At 42.4% G+C, this 21,507-nt stretch overlaps 1 protein-coding gene across 11 annotated transcripts in view; it reads left to right on the top strand.

Moving 5' to 3' along the window:
- CTNNA3 (catenin alpha 3) overlaps window positions 1-21,507 on the top strand; it is a 571,770-nt gene that overhangs the window by 549,294 nt on the left and 969 nt on the right. For 10 of the 11 annotated variants that reach the window (XM_009676026.2, XM_009676018.2, XM_009676033.2 and 7 more), the window contains one exon: window positions 1,231-3,588. The exons of the other annotated variant lie outside the window; for it this stretch is intronic. In XM_009676026.2, the coding sequence (XP_009674321.2) occupies window positions 1,231-1,518 (288 nt within the window). In that variant the 3' untranslated portion in view covers window positions 1,519-3,588. Of the gene's footprint in view, window positions 1-1,230; window positions 3,589-21,507 lie in introns of those variants that run through there. 11 annotated transcript variants of the gene reach the window in all.

The following is a 21,507-nucleotide window of genomic DNA, read 5'->3' as shown; positions in this document are numbered from 1 at the left end:
CATTTTGAAGTCACACTGATGGCCGTTTACAGGTATGAGTTCTTTTGCCAGCGTTGGCCTTTAGTCAAATGTTTGCTCTTGTTCTTTGGCTTTGTAAAGCCCAAACCTGGTTCTCCCAATCAGTGTGGTAACCGGGGTGCAATCATTCTGCTTGAAATCTGTCTGGAGCATGCTGACCATATTCATGCCTACCGCTGGAGATGAAGGTTCACTGAGGTTTAACACAAAACATCTCTACCAGACACGTGGCCTAGGGCTGCGTTTGCCTCTTGCGGAGTGCCATGGCAGTGGTGAGTCAGCCCCTCTCGAGGCTGCTAGAGTCGGGGGGGGGGGGGCGAGGAGGAGGTTTAAGACAGTGAACATGTCCCCTCCACTTTCTGCTTCCAGTGCCTACACGCTGTGAATGTCATAAGCCTCAGATGTATGAAAGGAGCAGTGCAATCAGTTTGTTTATGTTACACCCCAGAGCACCAAGGTAGAGTTGGCATGCGAATGAATGCTGCCATTTTTGTTCCACTTAGGAGATTTTTCAGTCAGAATTAAATATACTGTCGTTTCCAGGAACATTAAAGGAAGACGTGCTTTAACGTTTGTTAAACGTAGCATGCACTCGAATACAGTTGCAGGTGAATCAAGCGATTGTTACGCATTCGGCCTGTTGAGGGTGGGATTGCTTGAAAAGTCTGACAGGGTACAGAAGTCACTTCAGTCTCTGTGTGCCATCCTGCTCGCTCTTACCATTAACAATCTTGGTCGCTGCTCTGATGAATCCAGCTACTTTCTAGGCAGCATCCCTGCACTGCTGAGGAGCAGGCGAGAGACTCCGGAAGGTGGTAGGAGCAGCTGGAGAATTTGCCTAATGCTGATGGCAAAGGAAACACCGGGTAGCGTTTTCACAGCTCTTCTTTAAGGGGGTGGCATTACCCATCAGTAGTAATTGCAGTGATACCCAGCACACAGGCAGCACGGATTCACGTTTTAAAAAAAGTAATAATAAAAAAAAAAAATCGATCATCCACATGGGCATTTACATTCCACCAGCACAGTACTGCTGTATATCTCTTCAAGTCTGAGCAGTGGAACAACATGAATATAATAAACATGCCAAGGGAAAACAAAGAATTAGGTGTTAGTATGTTAAGCGTACTTCTAAACTGTTTTTATTCCTGAGCATACTGTGATTAAAGACAGACTGCCTCCCTCGAATAACGTTTCTGTTTCTTGCTACAGTTGGATAGTGTCACTTCACTAATTCAGGCTGCCAAAAATTTAATGAACGCTGTGGTGCAGACAGTAAAGATGTCCTATATTGCGTCCACAAAGATTATCAAGATTCAGAGTCCTACTGGCCCGCGACACCCTGTTGTGATGTGGAGAATGAAAGCTCCAGAGAAGAAGCCCCTAATTAAAAGAGAGAAGCCAGAAGAAATCTGTGCAGCTGTCAGAAAAGGTTCTGCAAAGAAGAGAATCCATCCCATTCAGGTCATGAGTGAATTCAGGGGCAGAGAAATAGTCTGATATTCTTTCACTTTTTGCGTTTCCTGTCAGGAAACGCTGTTGGTTTTTGCATCTTTTCCCCTCCACTTGTTTAGTAATTACAGACGCTAATGTTTTGCTTTTCTCTACATCTGTATGTTAACGCTTAAGTTACTTCAAAATGTGGTTGGATTAACTAGCAGCACACGGTTGGGAAAAAAAAATCCTCATTCTCTTGCAGTGACAAACCATCACCACCATGTCTTTGTACTGGCATGTTTTCAGCTGAGCACTCGGCACGATACATATGGGACTGTGGTGTAACAAGGGCAGATGTAGTTGGCTTTCATGTAGTTGGAAGGCAGGATGCAGTGTGCCCGACCGTGCCCAAACTCCTGCCGCGTTCTCCAGGTTTAGGTGTTCCTTCTCCGGGATCATTACACAGTGATGAAAACGTGTGTGCTTGCTGATGTTCCCCGGGGATGTAGGCTCTTCACTTTTATCTAGATTGAAGGACCTAAAGGTCCCTCCCTCTGCTCCCAACCTCCAGCCTTAGGCACAAACACAAGTGGAAATGTAAGTCTGAAAGTGTTTGATGAAACAAAGTGTTGTAACAATGAGGACGCAATAATGTAACAAAAAAGCACTGACTGCAAGGTAACAGTAGCGACAGCTCTTTCAAAGGCTTCTTAAAACATTAACGTTAATCTGTTAATGTGCCTGTTAATCTGCAGTCTGTTCATGTGCCCAGCCTGCTCTGTGAATCCTAATAGATCTGACTGACCGCTGTATTTGGCAGTTCAGGTAAATCAGGTATTAACAATCAACACCTTTTTTCTAACCACAGTACAAAAGAGGAAACAAATATGGAGCATATCATTATCCTGAGATGAGCGTGTGAAATACAAATATGCTCTACTTATCTTGCATCTGAAGAATGATGAAATTTTTTTGCAAGGTGAAGCGAGTTAATGACATTTTGCCTCCGGCACTCAAGTCCCAAATGCAGAACTCTGCCTTTTAGCAACTTGATAAACGACTACAGTGTATTTCAAAACATGTAACGAAGGTAAGGGCTATCCGTACGTAATCACAACCAGACTTCTGTAGAATACTGAGAAGAAAGAAACCTTTTCTCTGGATCTGTTTGAATCCACCTGGATGCATTTTTTTTTAAAGCAGTGAACCTGTCCTCGCTCCATGTCGCTAAGCTTCCACAGATGCCGCTTGTGACTTAACGCATCTTTGCCTGCTATGTTTCGGTATTTGCTGAAGTCACAGGACTCCATCAAGTGGCAGAGCTTTATGATAGGTAATTGACTGCCATTACGGGGAGGCTCCGGAATATGGGCTGCTGCTCCACGTCGTTTAATGTCATATTTTGCCCAGCATTCAACCTGCCTAGACGGATGCGGGCAGCAAAAATAATCACGAGCTGTATTTTTCCTCGTGTGGCCACACAGTTTTTATGCTTGGAGCAGTAGAATTTCCAAGCTGTTGGTGAGGAAGACCTATGAAATCTACAGTGATCATGCACCAGTGATCTCACAGATGACAATTCCAGCTTCCCCAAATGACTCCAAATTTACTGTCGGTTAAATGAAACAAAACTAAGGAGAAGTTAGGAAAATTATTTACACCTGAAAAAAAATCCCCCTCCTGTATATTTGCCTCAAGATCTTAGTAACATATATAGGTCTTCACTCTCTTACATCTACAACTAACAGCCAAGCGGAGCAGGCCGAAGCAGTAAAGAGCAGGCCATACAACCTACTGAGAAGTGGCAGATTAAGCAGCGCTGAGAGAAGGACGGTCTGTGGTAGAGAGCACAAGAGGGTACAGTATTGTCACATCTTAAAGCTAAAACCTCCCAGCGGTATTTCAGCTTCTGCCCCGCCCCTTTTTGACTACCCTTCCAGCAAGGTTCAGATCTAAAAGCCGGCAGGTGAGGTCACCATAATCTTGGTTTCTGGGGGGGTTTTATTCTCTTAATAAATCTCTGTGGCTCTGGGTTACCCCTTTGATATAGGTCACCTTGCTGTAAGCTGTTTGTAATTAATGCCTTTCATTGCATTGAAGAGATCACATTATCAATAAAAACCATGTGGTATACCAGGCCAAAAGACGACCTGTCTGTCTAGTTTTTTTGGCGTGTTTGTTTCCTTACTGGTCTCCAGCCTTAGCGACCACCCAGTTCAAAAGCCTGCCAGGCACGCTTAGTTTTATCACCGTGCTGTTACGCTTTATTTTACGCTAGCGCTGTTCTAGCATTAGGATCATTAAAGCACAGCTCATTGCTTAATGTAATACCCCTTCCTGCAAAGCTCTTCACTCCTCGCTTATCCTAGGCGTACCCAGTTTGATCTCCGCTTCCAATACCATTCCTATTACTTAGGAATTTATTAGGAAAAAGAAGTCCTAATTGAACAAGAAAATCCAAAACCACTGCTGTTTCTGAGAAGAGCCAAAAGAATGATGAGTTAATTATATCTGGATGACTACTTCTGTGAGCCATTTGGCTAAAGTTCAAGCCGCAAGTGAAAACATAACAAGGTAAAGATTATTCCTGGCTAAGGAGGCAGAGGAGTAAGAAACGTGAATCCTGAAGATAATATAAGCACAGTATATTAGCTCATTACCCCACTCAGCAGGTCTGTGAAGCAGGGAAGCGCTACTTCTGTGTCACCATTAGTAAAGCCGGAGGAGGACCTGCTGCTCAGTAAGTTTTCTTCAGCCACAGGTGCTCAATCTACCCTGCAATCCACTCATTCCTTCCTAGCCCTGGTTTGCAGAGACCAGTTTTTCAGTCCGCTCTTTTGCCTGTGTGTGTGTGTGTGTGTGTGTGTGTGTGTGTGTGTGTGTGTGTGTGTGTGTGTGTGTGTTTGCACGGTGTCCGCAGCCTACCAGCATTTGCTTAGTAACTATGCTCCTACAGCAGCAGCTTTGCTGGGCTTTTCCTCAGGAGCTCAGATTATTGCATTAGTCTTCCTTGTGTTCTCCCCATTGCCCAGTTACGGAGTGAAATGTAAAGGACAACTGAAGGCATTTTTATTTTAAAAATTCGATGGGATACTCTGAGAGAGAAATTGTACTAATGTGCTTCGACAATGAAGAATACAAGAGGACACACTCAAGCCCCTTCCATGCACCCCACAGATGCTGATTTTTTTTTTTTATTATTTTTAAATGAACGTATTTGTAAGTCTTCACTAGTACCAGACAGTAGAATTCTGTGCTGTCATACCTGCTATTATTGCTGTCAGCTACTACCTTCCGTTTGTGTACTTCTCTTGGCTAAACTTTGGGGACTTGCCTGTATATTTGGCTCAGGGGATAAGTGTATAAATGAAGACCGATTCCCTCAGGATGGATTAATAAAATCATTCTCAGAGAAGAAACATCTACAGTAAAATACAGCAAACAATGAACATCCAAACAAACAAACAAACAAACATGTTTCCCTGCTATCAGCCGTTCAGTTCTACAATCTTACGATTGCCTGTTGACATTTTCGCCCTCTCAAAAAACATGTTCTAACGGAACAGGTTTTGTACTCCACTACGTTGTTTCAGCCTCAAAGACTCGGCGACACCCGCCTAGGCTCCTCTCACTTCGCAAAACCCCAGCATCTGATTGGGAAGGGCCAGGGGGAGCACAGAGAAGGGAAAGCTCTTCATGCAAACCCTGCTTCACTTTACATTCCAGGCTTGTAAAAGGGTCAAGGAGGCAAGCTTTTACCCACCTAGCCAAAAAAAAAAAAAAAAAAAGCAAACCAAACCAAAAAACCACCACACACACACACACACACACACACACACACACACACAAATCCCCCACAAGCCAACGCAGCGCAACCAGCTTGTCAGCAAAAGAATATTCTGGTTCTGCCCTCAACCACACCAAGAAAATGGTTTGGGATTCCTGCAAGATAAATTTCCAAGGTCTTGGTAATCCTGCAACTGCTAGAACAACGCTGGCTCCTCGGGGCAGTGGGCGGCCTCCTCACCAGCTTGGTCCAAAAGCTGACAAATACAGGCTGTTCTGCAGGAATTTGCCTGTTTACAGCGAGGTAAAAGACAACTACTCTGAGTGCCAGCCCTTCTCCTGTATCCTCTTCCACGCTGCCAGCTCCTAACTGCTGCGTAACATGCTGTATGTGCCTCTTGCGAACATCTGCTGCTAGTCACCGGATACAGTCTTAGGGGGGAAACGAAAAAAGTCATTTTCCAATTAATAAATTGTAGCTCTGAGGAAACTTTCCTGGGATAAAGCGAAAAAGAAATCCAAAGCAGAAAGAGCTTAATAGCTACATAAAAACAAACTAGAAATCTGCTTCAAAGAAGCTGTTACCTATTGCTGCAAGTAACAGGAGAAAATTTGCCCGCTGCCGTCAAAAGAATTGAAAGCTGAGGAGCTAACCCCCTTGACTCCCGCATACAAGAAATACTTAAGAAACTAGCTGGCAATTTTAAGAGCTGGGTCTCACAATTTTGTTTTTCAGGAGCTTTTTATAGGATTGGAGATGCGTATTTTATGCTTCCTTATTGTGAAAACGACTGCATTTAAGCAGTTTGGAGACTACAGAGATACCCTGTCTTACAGGACAGGGTTCTTCCAGACTCTCAGTCTTCTATCAGCCTGCCCATTTCAGAGCTATGGACTTTGCTGCTGTAGTTATCAAGTATTTTTATACAAGACAGCAAATAATTTAACAGCAGCTGAAAACAGGCTTGTTAGCTTGTTAGCTGTGGGGCAGATTGTGACTTTTGGCACAGCTCTTTCACGGAGGCAGGGGGCAGGATGCTAAGGAGCTGGCGCTCACCGTTCCAGCAAGGCCCTCGGTAGGTATTTTGCGTGGTTAGTTCCCAGAGCTCTCTTACTAGACGGGAACCAGACAGGAAATTGCTCCCACACTTCCAAAACATGGAACAGAGCACCGGGCTGCGTCTGCCCAACTAGTCAGCATGGCTGAGGAGAGGGGAGATGGACGGAAAATCCTTTTCGTGCTTTTCCAGCCGTTACGGTGGAGTAAGTCATAAGGGAACGATTTCTCCAGGCAATAATTTCCCTTGAGTCTCAATCTTACCAGGATCAAGAAAACAACAGCAGGAGGAGACTCTTCTATGCCTTCCAGTCCCTCTCGGAACCTAAACTCGTCCTGTTTTCTCTGTCCTAATGCTGCTCTTGATGGCAAATTGTTTATCTAAGTGTGTAAATTTTGCAATATACACCCAGGCTATTTTACAGCCAATTGTGAGATGCACACACTGGAAACCTTCCGAACAGCAAGTTGCATTGATTAAATGTTTTCTATTCCATCTTACTTTTATTGGATGTACTGAGGACCTCACCCAGCTAGCCTGCACCCTCCGCGACATCTCTCAGAGCTTGCATAGGCAGCAACCACGGGAAGCACAGGCAGCCACCTCATTTCTACTGCTGCTAACTTGTGTAAATACTTTGCGGGCAAAAACGGTGTATGCTTTGTACCGTATTTCTCTGCTCACCAGTGACTTCCAGACAGTAAAACTACGAAATGAAGCACACTGCTACAGGTAGGGGGAAGGGAAAAAGCACTAGCGATGTAACGGCCGAGCGGATGGTACACAGTCACACATTAAGATTCAAGCTGTCATGGCAGGCCACCTCTTTACACACAAGCAGCTGAGGTCCCATACCTTTGGGATGTGGTTGCTCTCATCGCTTTCTGTATCTTGCCCTTCACAGTCACGTCCGCGAATGAGACTGCTCACAGTACCACCCTGTATTACTTACTGCCCATCATCCAAGACGTCGTACCTTCAGCTTGCAGACTCTGTCTTCCAAAGGAGCCACAGCACACCAGAGGTGCAGGCACTTAACTGGGAGCCAAGGTGAGCAAGGTGAGCCAAGAAGGGAGCAGAGAAACCACTGAATCCCTTCCCACAACCTCCTACCATTATTTGCATGCGGTGACCAAGCAACCCACCTATCCTGCTTCTTCTGATCCACCTTTTAATTTCCATCTATTCCATATCCTTTCGATACCTATGCCCTCCCTCAGCATTAGCTTCCTGTCTCCTTCCCGCTGCAATTTCTTTAAAAAAAAGAAAAAAAAAAAAGAAGAAGAAAAAAGCATGCAAGTTTTCAGCCCCCCACCCCCCACGCCCCCACCCCTTTCCCTAAAATCCCATTTCACTTTTGTCTTCCCCTCAAAATACAACAAAAGAAACAGGAAAAAAATGGTGCACGGCCAGCTCAGCAGCCAGGCGAGATCAGCACAGCTATTCAGAGTTCAGTGCTGCAATATCCCTGGCAGTATTTACTGCAGTTCTTCCTCTGCAGCAGCCCTCTGAAAACACGAGCCCTCATTCAGGCTGGCTAAGACTAATCAAGCGCCTTCGAGTTTGCTTTCAGAAAGGCAGAAAACCTGCCACCAGTAAAGAGGTATGTTCCCAAAAAGAAAACGTCTTCCCTGCCATTTCCTCTTGCTGCATTTCCAACAACTTGCCTGTATTTAGGCACGTCAGGGCCAACTTCAAAAAACCGAAATACAAAATATCAAGGTTATTAATACCGCAACCCAAAGGGCAAAGAGCGTACTGGCAGTATGAGCTACTGAGTCACGTGGGTGGTGATGGCACATCCTCACTCTATTATCATAATGCCTGGGCTGAAGACTCCATTAATTTTCTGCATCCCCAGCAGCCGAGGATCAAAGCTGGCAGCCAGTAATATGAGCCCAATGTAAACAAAATACAGTCACAAGTAAACCTTCCCATCATCTCCTAAACTATAATAGAAAACACGCAGCAAAAGGAGGAACATGCAGAAAACTGCTCCCAAGGAGCCCTTGCAATGTTGTCTTTCAGAAATACCGTATTTCAGCTCCCAAGCAGCTGTACGTTTATCTTTTTCATAACAAGTGAATTACAAGGGCCTGAATGTGCTAGAATAAATTCATGCAGTTTCATTTTTCAAGCTATCAAAGGAGAGAAAGTGAGCAGCTCTTCCTGTGTTTTTGCCTGAGATATACGTCACGTGGAAGGGCTCTCCTACTAGCGACTTACCCGTTAACAGAGATGCATGGGGTTTTAGGAAAGGATTTCTGCAAATTAATTTCCACTGGCTACTCATTTGGTAAAACTGTATGTCTTTTTCTTCATAACAAAAGCATGTGAAGTCATATTTTAAATGGGAACCTTTGCAATAGAGATTTAAAAAAAAAAAAAAAAAAAGGCCTCCTTTTCTGGCCAAATCTTACCTGTTCACTCAGAAACGTTACACACTCATACTGCAAGTTCCTTTTCCTTCAAGGAGACAACATCTAAAGAAGAATGGTATCCAACCACATCTAGCTCTGATAAGCACACTTTGTCGCAAAAGTCACAGCTAAGTACTTGAAGGTCCCAAAGCATGCTTCCAAAACCGAAGGATTGGAAAAGCTACCAGAAATCTAAGACTACAGTTTAGTATTTCTTTTGGAAAGTAATTACATCGTATCATCGCTATCTGACTTTACATAAATGGACTTAAATAAACCTTGAAAGGAACACACAATACGCTACCTAGACAATGGATATAGACTTACTCAAACCAGGCATTATGCCAAGTTATTCGACAGCATATGGTAGATTTCTCACTTGTTTGTCGGTTTTGTATCTTCTGACAGATCCACGTAGCTTGTCTTAATGAAAAAACGGAATTCCTCATTCCAGATGCAGCATTCCCTGCAACATGCACATATTGGCTAAAATACTGAGCGCGTGGGAAAACCTCGGCTGAAATATCTTTTCTTTTTAAGCACAGTAGCGTAGCCTTTGGTACGGCCACCGAGCCAACTACTACTAGTATTTGGTCAGGCTAAATAGTATAACGCGCTTTACCTTCCAACACGTACTGATATAACATTACCTCGTCACATTTCGTAACGATGGGCGTAAGCAATGATTTTCGTTGAAGAGAACTCCCGTGGATCTGCCAGTACTGCAATCAATTCCATAAGACACGTGCTGAAATGATCTCTTCAGCAGGCCTGGTCTTAGGATTATGCCTGAGTGCTTTGCCGAATCAAAGCCATGCTGCTGCTACATTTACACAACAAGTGAGCTCGGGGATCAGCAGAGCGTGGTTACTAAGAGAAACATTCTTTACCCAGAAGTTATCTGGAATGTTACTGAAAGCATAAACGTGAAAATAAAGTGGTAGCCTATGACTGGGATTTCACTCTCGGGGAATAACTCTGGTGGCATATCTCACCTTACAGGGAAGCTTGGCTCCTTTAGCTCCTTTACATATACGGACGATACCAGCGCTACCAATTTCTCACAGAAGTACAGCAAAACTAAACAAAAGACTCTCCCTCCTCCATGCAAACTCTTCGCCCCTAAGCCGATGGCCCTAATACTTAACTTGTCTTTGCTCTGATCTGACATGAAAGGAACTGTGGTTTTTTTTGTTGTTGTTGTTAAAATTAAAGCTGTTTTAATCCATAGCCAGTACTATTAGAAGCATGGAAATGTTTAATCCTGGTCAAGTGTAGCATTTCCATATCCAGCCTCAATTTTCCGCTTTTGAGATAATATTACTGGCTATGTATAAAAGTATCAGCTGCAGCTCACTGCACAAGTTCGCAACTGCAACAGGCCAGTCACAAAGTAAACTGGAACCAAACCCCCAGGAATTTAACACAGAGCACAGAAGAGACAAGTATGTCTGCAAACGTCAGAAGAGTTTGAATAGATGTTCGTGTTTGGTAAAGTACAAAGAAGTGAAAAGACAGTTTTTTCACAAACAATAAGCTGTATTTTCACTGAAATAATCTCTTTGCAACCTGTAACCATTACGCAAAGTCAAAATAATTTCAATTTAAATAGGTGTCATGTAATAAAAAATACTGTGCGCATCTCCATATTGTTCCAATCCTCTGGATTTTCCTAATATATCTGCTAAAAACTTGGAGAAAACCTTAGAGACTCCATTTGGACAAACACTTATGACCTATTTCTATTTGCCATCTGTTATCTGTTATCCAGAATCCATCACATTATATATTTCTGAAGTGCTGTCCCACTTAGCTATATAAACATAGATTAAGTGAGTATTCTAGAAACACATATGGAAACAATTCTCTACTCGCTGTCTGAAGTGGCGTTGATAATTTAGAATAAGTTCTTGTAAAGGTGAATTATCCTAACAGATCTTACTATAAATCAGTGGATTATTCATCACAGTAAGCACAGAGCCTGGTGAGCGAGTTGCTAATATTACTCAAACGCCATTCCTACAGGATACCAAGACTGGAAGTGAACTTCAGTAACGGCAAAAGAGCTTAACGTGATACAGAAAAGAATGCTTTTGAACCAAATCTGTTTATGTTTGCACGTTTACGTAGGCTAGGTCAAGAGCATATATTGCTCAGGATCTAAGGAGAAGATAAAAGGGGAGCCAGTTGCAAAATACTAAACAACTAACGCAGCACGCATACAAAAGCTTGCCAAAACCTCAGTGTCTCCTAGATGATACGCACAACATGGCGTGCTTGCAAAATCAACAACTTAATCGCAGCGGCCGGAGGATTTTTCCCACTGATTTTGCAAAACACAACGGGATTTGTCAACAACAATACTTAATTTAGAAAAAGGTTACCTTACTTCTTTCAAGTTCCCATCTTTAGACATGTGTGCAAAGAGAACAGATGGCAAACCACATGTCACAAAAAACAAAATAAGAAGTTCAGAAAAAGAGAGGAAAAACAAGCTTTCTGCTCTAAAAACAGAAACTCTTTGTTAGGCTCCTGAAGTCACTGTATTGCAATCCCTTATCGCATAAGCTTGTCAGACGGGGCCTGAAATAAATCAGCTCTCTTCTGAGATTTTCAGAAAAGGAGAAGACACAAAGTGCCACAAAGACCTCAGCGCCACTGCTAGCTTCTGCACCTGTCGCCCAGTGTAGACACACTGGCTTCAGTAATCACTGAAGTCTGGCACCACCCGGAAGTACAGCGACCATCAGAGTCTTATTTACTTATTTATTTATTTTTTCTTTTTTAAATTCTTCCTGCATCTCAGAAGGAGCCGTTTTATTTCTCTCTTAGCCACGCAGGTAAGGAATACAATGGAGATACGCAACGTTGCAGGGCAATTCCAGTAAATATCTGGCAAGGAAAGAAGGGCCATTGCCTATCGCTCTCCATCCAAGCGGTGACAGGATGTAGGCAAGCTTCCCCTAGATCTCTCATGCCAAGCAACCTAGCGAGAGCAGGTCCAATCTACTGGATGGGAGGAAAGCCTTTCGTTTAGCCGTCTCAGACACGTTACAACCTTACCGTGTTTCTCTGACACGTTTCTGAAGGTTATTTCACCTGAAAGGAGGCTTAATTTTACAGACGGCCTGAATTGCGCAGGGGAAGGACGGGATCTGATTGAACACATACCTTCTCTTCCAGCGCAGGTGTGTTTTGTGGGCAAGAGCCGCTGAACTCGCCCCGGGAGCTTCCCTCGAACCTCCCACACCTGCCCGATTTACCAGGAGCGGGTCCAAACGCCAGGCGCAGCAAGGCGGGCAGCGAGCCGTGGCTGGGCAGGCGCCCCGCGGGGCGGAGCGCGCGGCGTGCGGGGCAGCGGGCGCTCCACGAGCGCTCCCAGGAACGGGATAACTGACCGTGAATGGGAAAACTGTGGATGTCTCATTGCAGGTGACTAAAATACAGATAACAACCAAGGATTCACACTAAATGCGTGGCAACAAAACAAAGCCAACATTTATGTCCTCTATTTTAAAATCAAGACAATTTTACTACACAATTTAACAGGCTGCCCAAGCAGCAGGCCATGTCTTGCTTCCTGATGATTTTCTGTGCTGTAGCATATATTATTCAAACAGAGGAATTGATTAAGAACAGCTAGACTATACTATAACTGTATAAACTTCTGCAAAAATTTAAATTGCTGTGTTTTGGTAGCAGTGGGTTAGTTGAGTATGACTTCATATAAAGTACAGACTAGAATGAATTGTTTGGAAAAATCTTTTGCGCCTAAGAATTTATCTGGACTGATTATTATCAGTCTGCCACACAGTCTTCCATAATTATGTCGTATTTCAGTGAAAAAAATGAAAATTTTGAAGACTCAGATAAATGAATTACTACATGCAGTTGAATTTTCTTCTTCCAATTATTGTTCACAATGAGAGAGCGGATCCTTATAACAGAATTGGATGTAATGAGATTCATAAAATGAGGAATTATTTGAAATGAGTAAAAAATTGATTTTCCTTCTACAGATACATTTTCTCTCGACATCTTTTTCACTCGTTTCACTATCTTTTGCAGCATCACTGAATGCCACATTCAGAAGGCACCTAGCTTCGGCAAAGCAAAGGAAGCTGATTTTTGTACCAGCATAGCAGTACAGCAGCAAAACTTGCAATTTTATTTCACCCTATTCTGTTCAATATAGTTGGAGAAATTTGAGTGTGTGTGTGTGTGTGTGACTGTCTGTCTGTCTCTCTACGCACGTATTTTCAAATTAGTAAGGCTCTTAAAAAAGTAACTGGATCTATATTAGATTTTAAGGATAATTTTCAATACATATGCACATTTCAGATATATTTTACTCTTGAGTAAGGCTGTGCACTGAAGATCCTTATCTTGTGCCCGGGATACAATACGTAATTTGAGAATCATCTCTCAGCCTTTCAAGTAAGTTGTAGTCTGACCTTAGGAAAGGCATTTGGGCCTGAGAGTTGTTATAAAATAATAAAAAATGAATAATAAAAACAAATCATGCAATTACACATTGTATACAATTAACTACTGCAAAGCATTTCAAATCAAAGGTGTTACACAGAGGAAAGCTGAAGAGAGTCTGATTTTGACACTGTAACCAGTCTTTATCAAATGTTTTTTTCCCCATATGTTAGCACTTTAAAATGCAAATTTCATTTTTTATGCCTTTATAAAGAAAATTGTTTTGTTCTTCACAGTTCTCTCTGAAAATATTCACCCCACCATTGCCGACTGTCTTAACTGTCGACTACAATAACTAAGCACCATGAAAGAATGCCAAAAACCACGCTGCTGCGTTACTATCAATCACATTTTTCCAGCTTTCTCCACAGTTAAATGAATTTTTATTTAGTGCACAATTATTCAAACACATAGAAATAGTAGAAGAGAGGAAAGCCATATAGAACTCATTTCAGCTCAAGAACAGTATTATACCAAAAAACCACAAACTTCAGATACAGTCTCTCGTAAGGTGACGTAAAGTAAGAAGCAACAGAACGACCGACAAGCTTGATGTGACGTGGAAGGCCTGTATACTCCGATGATTCACTGATGACTAGAGAAATGCCAGCGAAATGCTCTTAAAAACAAAGAGTAAATGCTGAGCAACAGAGAAGGAAAGCTTTTATAATCCCCCAAAACCCACCCAAAACCCAACTCCTTGGCCTGGGAGAAGAGAAGGGAGAGGAAGCAGAGGAAGATGGCAGGGATTCACAGGATTTAGTTTTTAGAAGTAGATTTAAATTTATCTGATAAATATACTAAAGAAATGCCGTATTTGTCAAAGATTCCGCATCTTCACCTCTATAGTCAGCTAACAAAATATTCAGCAATACTGAAGTTAGAACTGAAAAGGTACTGCAAGATGAAAAAATGGCAAGAAAGATTATAAAAAGTGTTTTAATATCATGAAGAATTTAAAAGTAGTAAGCCTTGGTAAGGCACACTGAGGTAAACGTATATTAAAAAATTCCCTAGTATACTGCATACCTAAGTGTCTCTGCAGAGGTGGGCCCCTGGTGATTTGCTCCAATCAAGCGACGTTCCTAGTGAAGGCAACTGCAGTTGTGCTGCCGTTATTACACGCAGGAATAATACAGGAGCTATTTAAAGCATTAAAAATACATCGGGTGACTTACATGGATCTCATGGAACAGCTGGATTCCCTACTGTGAGAAGAAAGGCAGAAGACCCAAGACAGCATGTGATGGTTGTTAAAAGAAGCCAATAAAGGTAAGACCACCACTTATCTTTAGGGACATCTAAGGTCTCGTTCACATGCCAATGTAACATTTGCTATTTCTGTGAACAACTTCACAACCTTGCTGTTTTTGTGACCGGTGATGACGAGTTAAGGTGGATATACTGAAGGCTAACAAATTGCACGGCAATCAGAAAATAAACCAGAAAATTTCAAAGTTGCCTTAAAAAAAAAACAAAAAAAACCCACCATTGGGCCAATGCTTTCAACACTACTGTGCCATATGAAAGATATCGCTGGTGGGTGAGAACTACCCCTAAGGACTTGTTTAGGAAGACGTGGGTCTTTGGTCTTGAAGACACCGAACAACAAGTGTCACTGGAAACACACTACTGGGAGAAAGCTTCTAAGTAAAGCCTGGCTCCTTCCTCAGGATGCTTCATATTCTCATTCACAAAACTCGGTAAAAAGTTACAGAAGGGATAACAAGGACTTCTGTGTTAATCCTAAAGCAACCCTCCTTCACTTCGACTCCATATCTTGGTGGCTGTATCATAACAAAATATCAACAAATATTTTTTTTGCTTTTATTTATTTTGAGGATCATAAAACAACAGAGAGTCTGTCTGGAACCTTCTGGGAGATGACGTGCTGAAGCAGAAGGCGGGATGCTTGAACGGCAAGAAACCGGGCAAAGGGCAGAGGAGCAACCGACAGTTAACACTGATGTGCTTCTAAAGAACAAAGGAGAAATCCTGAGAAGCTTGCATAAACTGCATTTGTAGCCCAAACTTTCTGCGATTAAGCAAGTTCTCAAATCAAATGAAATTCACTGCTCAATAAGCACGTTAGGATAAAACCCCAAGTTTCATGTCTGTGTAGCTCCTTGTCTGTGATATCCACGACATGCTGCTGTAGGAGGAGGAGAACTACATGTCACCGGGTAAAGTTTCCACGTTAGGCACGGGGCTGAGCGTAACAAACCGCACAGTCAGCGTAAGCGCTGCAGACAACGGAAGCCGCAGCTTACAGTTCAGCAGGCACCAGTACTGCGCCTGCAAATGATCCCTCAGGATTCGTGAGCCTTGGAGAGCACACACACTTTGAAAGTATTCACAGTTTAACTTTAGGCACCAAAATCAGCTGACTGTATAAGCTAACTAAATCTCCTCTTGTGATTTAAAATGCTCCTATGGGCAACTCGGAGCACTAGCAACAGTGGCGTGCTTTGGCTTGCTCTGTGGCAACACTCTCATCTCTTCCCACTGATTACAGAGAGGGCCTAGGGAGACTAACTCCTTAGCCAGCCTAGCGAGCTGAGGTCACAAACTTGGAAAGGCTGGTCTCCCTGTGTTTGAAGTAACACACTGCTGGGAGCAGAGCACTGATCGCTGCAGCGTGAAGCAAACTCATCACAGCACACTGAAAACCCATTAATGTTATCACTGTGCCTTAGATACCTGAAAAAAAAGCCTCTGATATCTCAAACCCATTAATCTACTCGAACTCTAAAAGAGGAGGAAGTCACTGCTGAATGTGATCAGAGCTTACTGCCAAGAAGAAGAAATTATTTTATAAGTATTAGAGAATTTTAAAGAGTGACTTGTTTCCATGGCAGCTCTGAAGTTCCAAAAATACTGCTTGCACTGAAAATAATCAAAAGTTTGCTGAAAGGACTCACGAGGCTGCTCTGCTATTCAATTATGCACAGAGATAAAGAAGTCATCTTTCATTTAAGTGCTGAAACAGAAACCCAGGAGGTCAGAGCAGCAGTCAGACCTGTATCTAAGAAGGTAGGAATCGAACGGAATGGTCACATTTCAGGTTTCTCCTCTCTTTGCCTTGCCATTGGTTGCTCAAAAAGCTTTAAAAGCGTTTCTCTTTATGACCATCAGAACAGTAACAGGTTCTATCACCTTTACAGTCAGTAAGGTGAGGAGCTGAAAGGTACTACTATACGGTCTGTAAAAGGCAGCTAATACTCAATTGGCAGGGACAACACTTGTCACCAGGCTTTGTTTCCGTATTGTACTGCTACTTTTCTAATTAAGTGTGACAGCGTCATTTTCCTCTCCCAGTCACTCCCCAAACTGCTAGGAGCTACTGCCTGAACTGTCTCCATTTGCACTGCTATGATGCCATGCTGCCCGGAACGCTCTCTTGTCCGTGTTAACGCATTAAGCCATCTGCCAACAACAGAGCATGAATAACAAGATTCAATCCACCGCTAATACGAGCGTAGTGCTCTTCTGTGCCATTTCCACTCATTTGATTAGCTTTCCTTCCCCTTCAGCTCCAGAAAGGAAAAAGGCAGTATTTTCACTTTCTTATTTTCCGCAAGTACAAACACACAGATTATCCTGAAGTTCAGCCTAATTTAAGCATTATCCTCTTGATTTACTGCAGGTCAGTAAGACACAAGAAAGGCTATTCCACGTACTGAGAAGCAAACTGGGACATAATGCATTTGAATAATTTTTTACAGGTAGCCCTATGCCTTTCACTTGAGACACATGGCTGGCATACTAACTGCACACCTGGCAGGCCCATATTCCAGAGCCCAATAAGCTATGCTCTGCCTAAATTATAGGAAGAGCAGCAGGAGAAATGAATTACATTATGAATTACATTAGTGATCAGATTTATAGCAGAGCTAGAAGGAGGACCCTGGGAAAGACACAAATAACACTGGGCGGGGGGGGGAGGGAGGGATATTCAGTTTTTTAATCCTACTTTATTAAACCGCTTCTGAATCTGCGCATACAGATTTGGGATCTAGAGAAGCACTAATGAGAGTAGTGACACAAGACATCAGGCTGACCATCCAGGGCAGCATAACCTGAAAAACTCAACTGCTAGCATTATGAAGATGAAACCCTTCCTTCGAGCAGAAATCCCAGTGCAAGGCTGCGTGTTTCTGCCAGGACGCAGTCGTGAGCCGCTCTCCCAGGGAGCATCAGAACTCCACGCAAGCAAGGACAGCCATTCACCAGGAGAAACCGCGCACCTTCACTGACTTCAGTAATCATGCACGACCTGTCATTTTGGGTACATTCTGTCATTGCCTCCCTTTTCAACTTCTTCTAAAGTACCTGTGCATACAATATTCAAGATCACCATTTAATTTTAATCTTACTACCCGAGGTAGTAGATACTACTTTGTTCTTACTTGCAAATTCAGATGCCTTGCTGAAATCTGGAGATTATACTGTTCTGAGAGCACAGATCGGATTCTTATTTACAGTATAGTCTCTTGGCAGGGCAAACAGTATAAATTCTTACCTGCATCTCTGGCAAAGCTCTTTGCGCTGCCAGTGCGATTTAAAAGGTATCTTAGCACGAGCAAGAATCAGACCCTGTGAGACATTTCTGATATTGGTTTTGCTGGATATCTGCGTTCTCTGTCCTGGCTGCTCGGACACACCACTTTCACATTCTTCGCTGCTTCTACGTCAGGACAATCTTGCGGGAATATGGGACACACATTGGCTTCTTCATAGTAAAGAAGAGAAAACTTAATTTTCCGCTTCAAGAAAACAGAATTGCTGGTTCATAAGGTCATCAAATACCAGTCTCCTCCACGGAGTGAGGACACTGAAAGGGAGTCTTGCAAAGGAAAACTCTCACATGCAGTTAGATCCTAATAAGCTGACTTTCTGGTGGTGTGTGAGAAGATGGAGAAGGTACAGAAGGCAGATCGGTAGCTCTGCAAACAGATCAGCATTATCTTCTTGCAGAAATGCTTAACATTTTGATATACTGCTTTAAGTCATATTCCTAAAACTAGTTTATCTTAAAACTTTAACCCTGATTTCTCATGCATTGGTATGACGCACAATTTTTATTTGTCTAGTTCAGTCACGAAATGAGAGCAGTAACAGGCTGCCACTTTTACCACCTTTAACAAGGGGCTTCCAACAGTTTTTCCCCCTCCCCCCATATATTAAAAAAACAAAAACAAAAAAACCACACATCACACACACTTTGACTTTAAGGGGAATTTGAAGGGGAAGGGATATTGACCCTAAGGAGAGGTGATGACTCGGGATACCTTCTCATTTGTTTGCTTACTGAAGAAGCTCTTCTCTTCACAAGTATGCACTCCACTAGAAAAATGAGCAAATTCTTCCAAATAATGCACCAAGTGACCACAGCCTAGTAGACAGTCTTCTCTTTCCCTCTGTCTCAGGAACGTAATTGTTGAGAGACTGAATTTGTTCAAGTTTTCCTCATGTGGAGGAGGATGTTACTGTGCAAGGAATAATACTGGAACAGCTTGATGAAGTCCGCTACTGCTCTGCATGAGTAAGGACAGCAGCACAACTTTCTAAGCCTCTTTCTGGGAAATCCGACCCCTAATTAGATTTTCAGATATTTTCTGAAGTTTGCACCTCACAAGCTGAATTAATAGATATAGATTCTTCATACTTCACCTTTAGCTTAAGTGAAATGAATAATGTCATGAATTTCTGATCTGACTTGCACTGACCTTTTTTAGGGCGGCGGCTCAACAGATTAGAGTACTGTTCCAAAGTACGGGATACGTAGAGGGTTACCTCAGAACAGCTTGGCCATCAATCCAAATCAAGCGGAAAAGAAATCCGTTTCCTCAAGGCTATTCCAGATTGCTTTAAAACAAACAAAAAAACCCGACCCCCGTAACAGGGACGTGGCTCTGGCTGCTAACATCTCTGGGGTGCGCCCGCATTCACCGGCAAACTCTCTTCCTCCGTGACCCAGTGAATATATATATATATATATATATACACACTTAGCTGTGGAAAGTGGAACAGCTTTAACAGAGAAGTGTGACAGATGGAAAGCTCAAACAATTAAAGCGTATGTTTTATCATGCATTAGAAAACAAGTGATTTTTGCAAAGCTTCTAACAGGACCACGCTTGGGAAATTGTCATAGGAGAAAGGTTTTTTTTGTTTGTTTGTTTGTTTTTTTTACCCTATAACTAGTATTCTGCTAAAAACTGAGCACAGAAAATAGCACAAACACTAGAGTTGGCCAAAATCAAAGGCGATCAATATAAAAACATGACTTCAGATGTAAGAAAAAAAATGCCTGCCTCTCCTACCGCCTTGTAGGAAACATAACCTTAAACTATGCCTATGTATTCCCTGTCTTTGAGTATTTAAAATGGCTAGCCGAGCCAACTGCTAACTCATCAGCATCTCCTCGGAAACAGCCAAACAAAACTAGATTTTTGGATAGTCTCCTGATCAATTACCCACCAATGAAAAACTCAGCAGGTCAAATGCCACGTTTCAACTTCACCTCTTTTACTGAGTCATTGTTAGGAACTAAAACTGAAGAAATTTGCTTCTGGTTATACAGTACTGTGAACATAGGTCCTCATATGTACTACCTATGTAATAAGGCAAGTTTTAATAGGAAAACTTCATTAGCACTCACAGTGGAGCATTTCAGCACTGTGGATGTTTTACCATGACCCTATATAGTTACAATTTTGAACGGTCATTTAATCATTGATATCAAGGAGAAAGATTCCTAGGTTCTTTACAATGCATACAAGCGGACATCCAAGATTTTCCTGAATTTTTGGTACTATTTGTAGCAAAGAATAACGACCGTAGGTGTAACAAATTTCTTTTGGGTAGTAAACCCGTACATAAATCAGAACCTCTTACTGTGTATTCAGACCAGCTCAGTTGGGATAATTCAGTTTTAATGTTTAAACTTAAAGAAATCTAAAAACCAAATTACCTCTGAAAGTTTGTAGTGCTTGTAAGAAGAACAGATGAATCCATCTCAGAACAATGAGACGTGACTTCGTTAGCAGTGAAGTCACAGAACGCTTGCGTCAGATTTTCCTGCAACGTTTCATGGCATATTAAAAAATTAGCTCCTCCAAGCAGAAATGTGTTACTTTTCAAAAGCTGGAAATAATGCACATAATTATATACTACGTGTGTGGTGCATTTAAAAAGTTCAATTGATTGCAGAAGCACCACCCATTAAACACATTACGCGTACCATGCTTTTAACCGGAAACAACAAGGGAAAGCAAAGGAACAAGGGGGAGAACGTGACTCAAAAAGCCCCAAGGGCACACCTCTTAAAAGCCCTCACAAAACTATTGTATTTGACCAAAGAAGGCAGGGTGGGGGGTTTCTTTGCGCGTGGGAGGTCGACTGAAGCATTTGTGAAGCACAGTGAGGAGGAAAATGGCAGTGCAGAACAGGCGAAGGGAATTTTGCCTCAGAAAAAACTTACACATGCAGAGAGGCTGCATGTTTCCTTCATTTGTAATTAACTTTATTAGCTATTGATTAATGATTTAATTGGTTAGTTAGTGCTCCACTGGATTTACTGAATGCCAATGAAGTCTGTCATTATATGACTCTAAAAGCTTGTCTTCCTACCATGAAGAGAAATAAATACACCTCCATCAGGCATAGGTCAGTCTTTTCCCCTATCACTAAGGGAGATGAGGAAGGAGCTGTATTGTACCTAAGTGCAGGTTAAGCCTCAAAACAGGTAATAACCTGAGCAAGTCTACTCGACTGTATGGTCATCTCTGGACACTTTTAACATGGTAGAAGCCAATTAATCTACTGTTAAGAGATGTGCTTATGAAAGTGAAACTCAAGGGGGAGGGGAATCAAGACCTATATTACACCTAATGATGTAAGGAAGCTCCAGAGGGAACAGCTGGGTAGCTGGCAAGGAGGGCACTGAGAACTATGCTAACTGGTGACGTTGCAGAGAGAGGACAGTGCAAAGGAGCTGGAGGAAAACCATTAGACACTCAAATATTTAAGACAGACAGATGACAGACAGACCTCTTACTTCTGGGCCACAGATTAAAGCCCTAAATAGGAAGCAGATTAACCAAAGAGGTGCATTTGGGAGAGGATTCAGGAAATGGAAAGGAATTCTGTTTCTTCTAACTCCACTTGGAGAAATTAGCACTTCAAAAGAAGGGGAAAAAAAAAAATAAGGAATTGAAAAAGCAAAATAAAATAGTACTACCTGGAACATGAAGGAACAATTAGTCAAATGTCTTCTCTGACCAAACTACAGAAGTTAT

Source organism: Struthio camelus, chromosome 7 (genome assembly GCF_040807025.1).
Source record: "Struthio camelus isolate bStrCam1 chromosome 7, bStrCam1.hap1, whole genome shotgun sequence".
NCBI classification, from domain to species: Eukaryota; Metazoa; Chordata; class Aves; order Struthioniformes; family Struthionidae; genus Struthio; species Struthio camelus.
The sequence above is the reverse complement of the archived record's forward strand: the minus strand, read 5'-3'. Positions and strand labels throughout refer to the sequence as shown.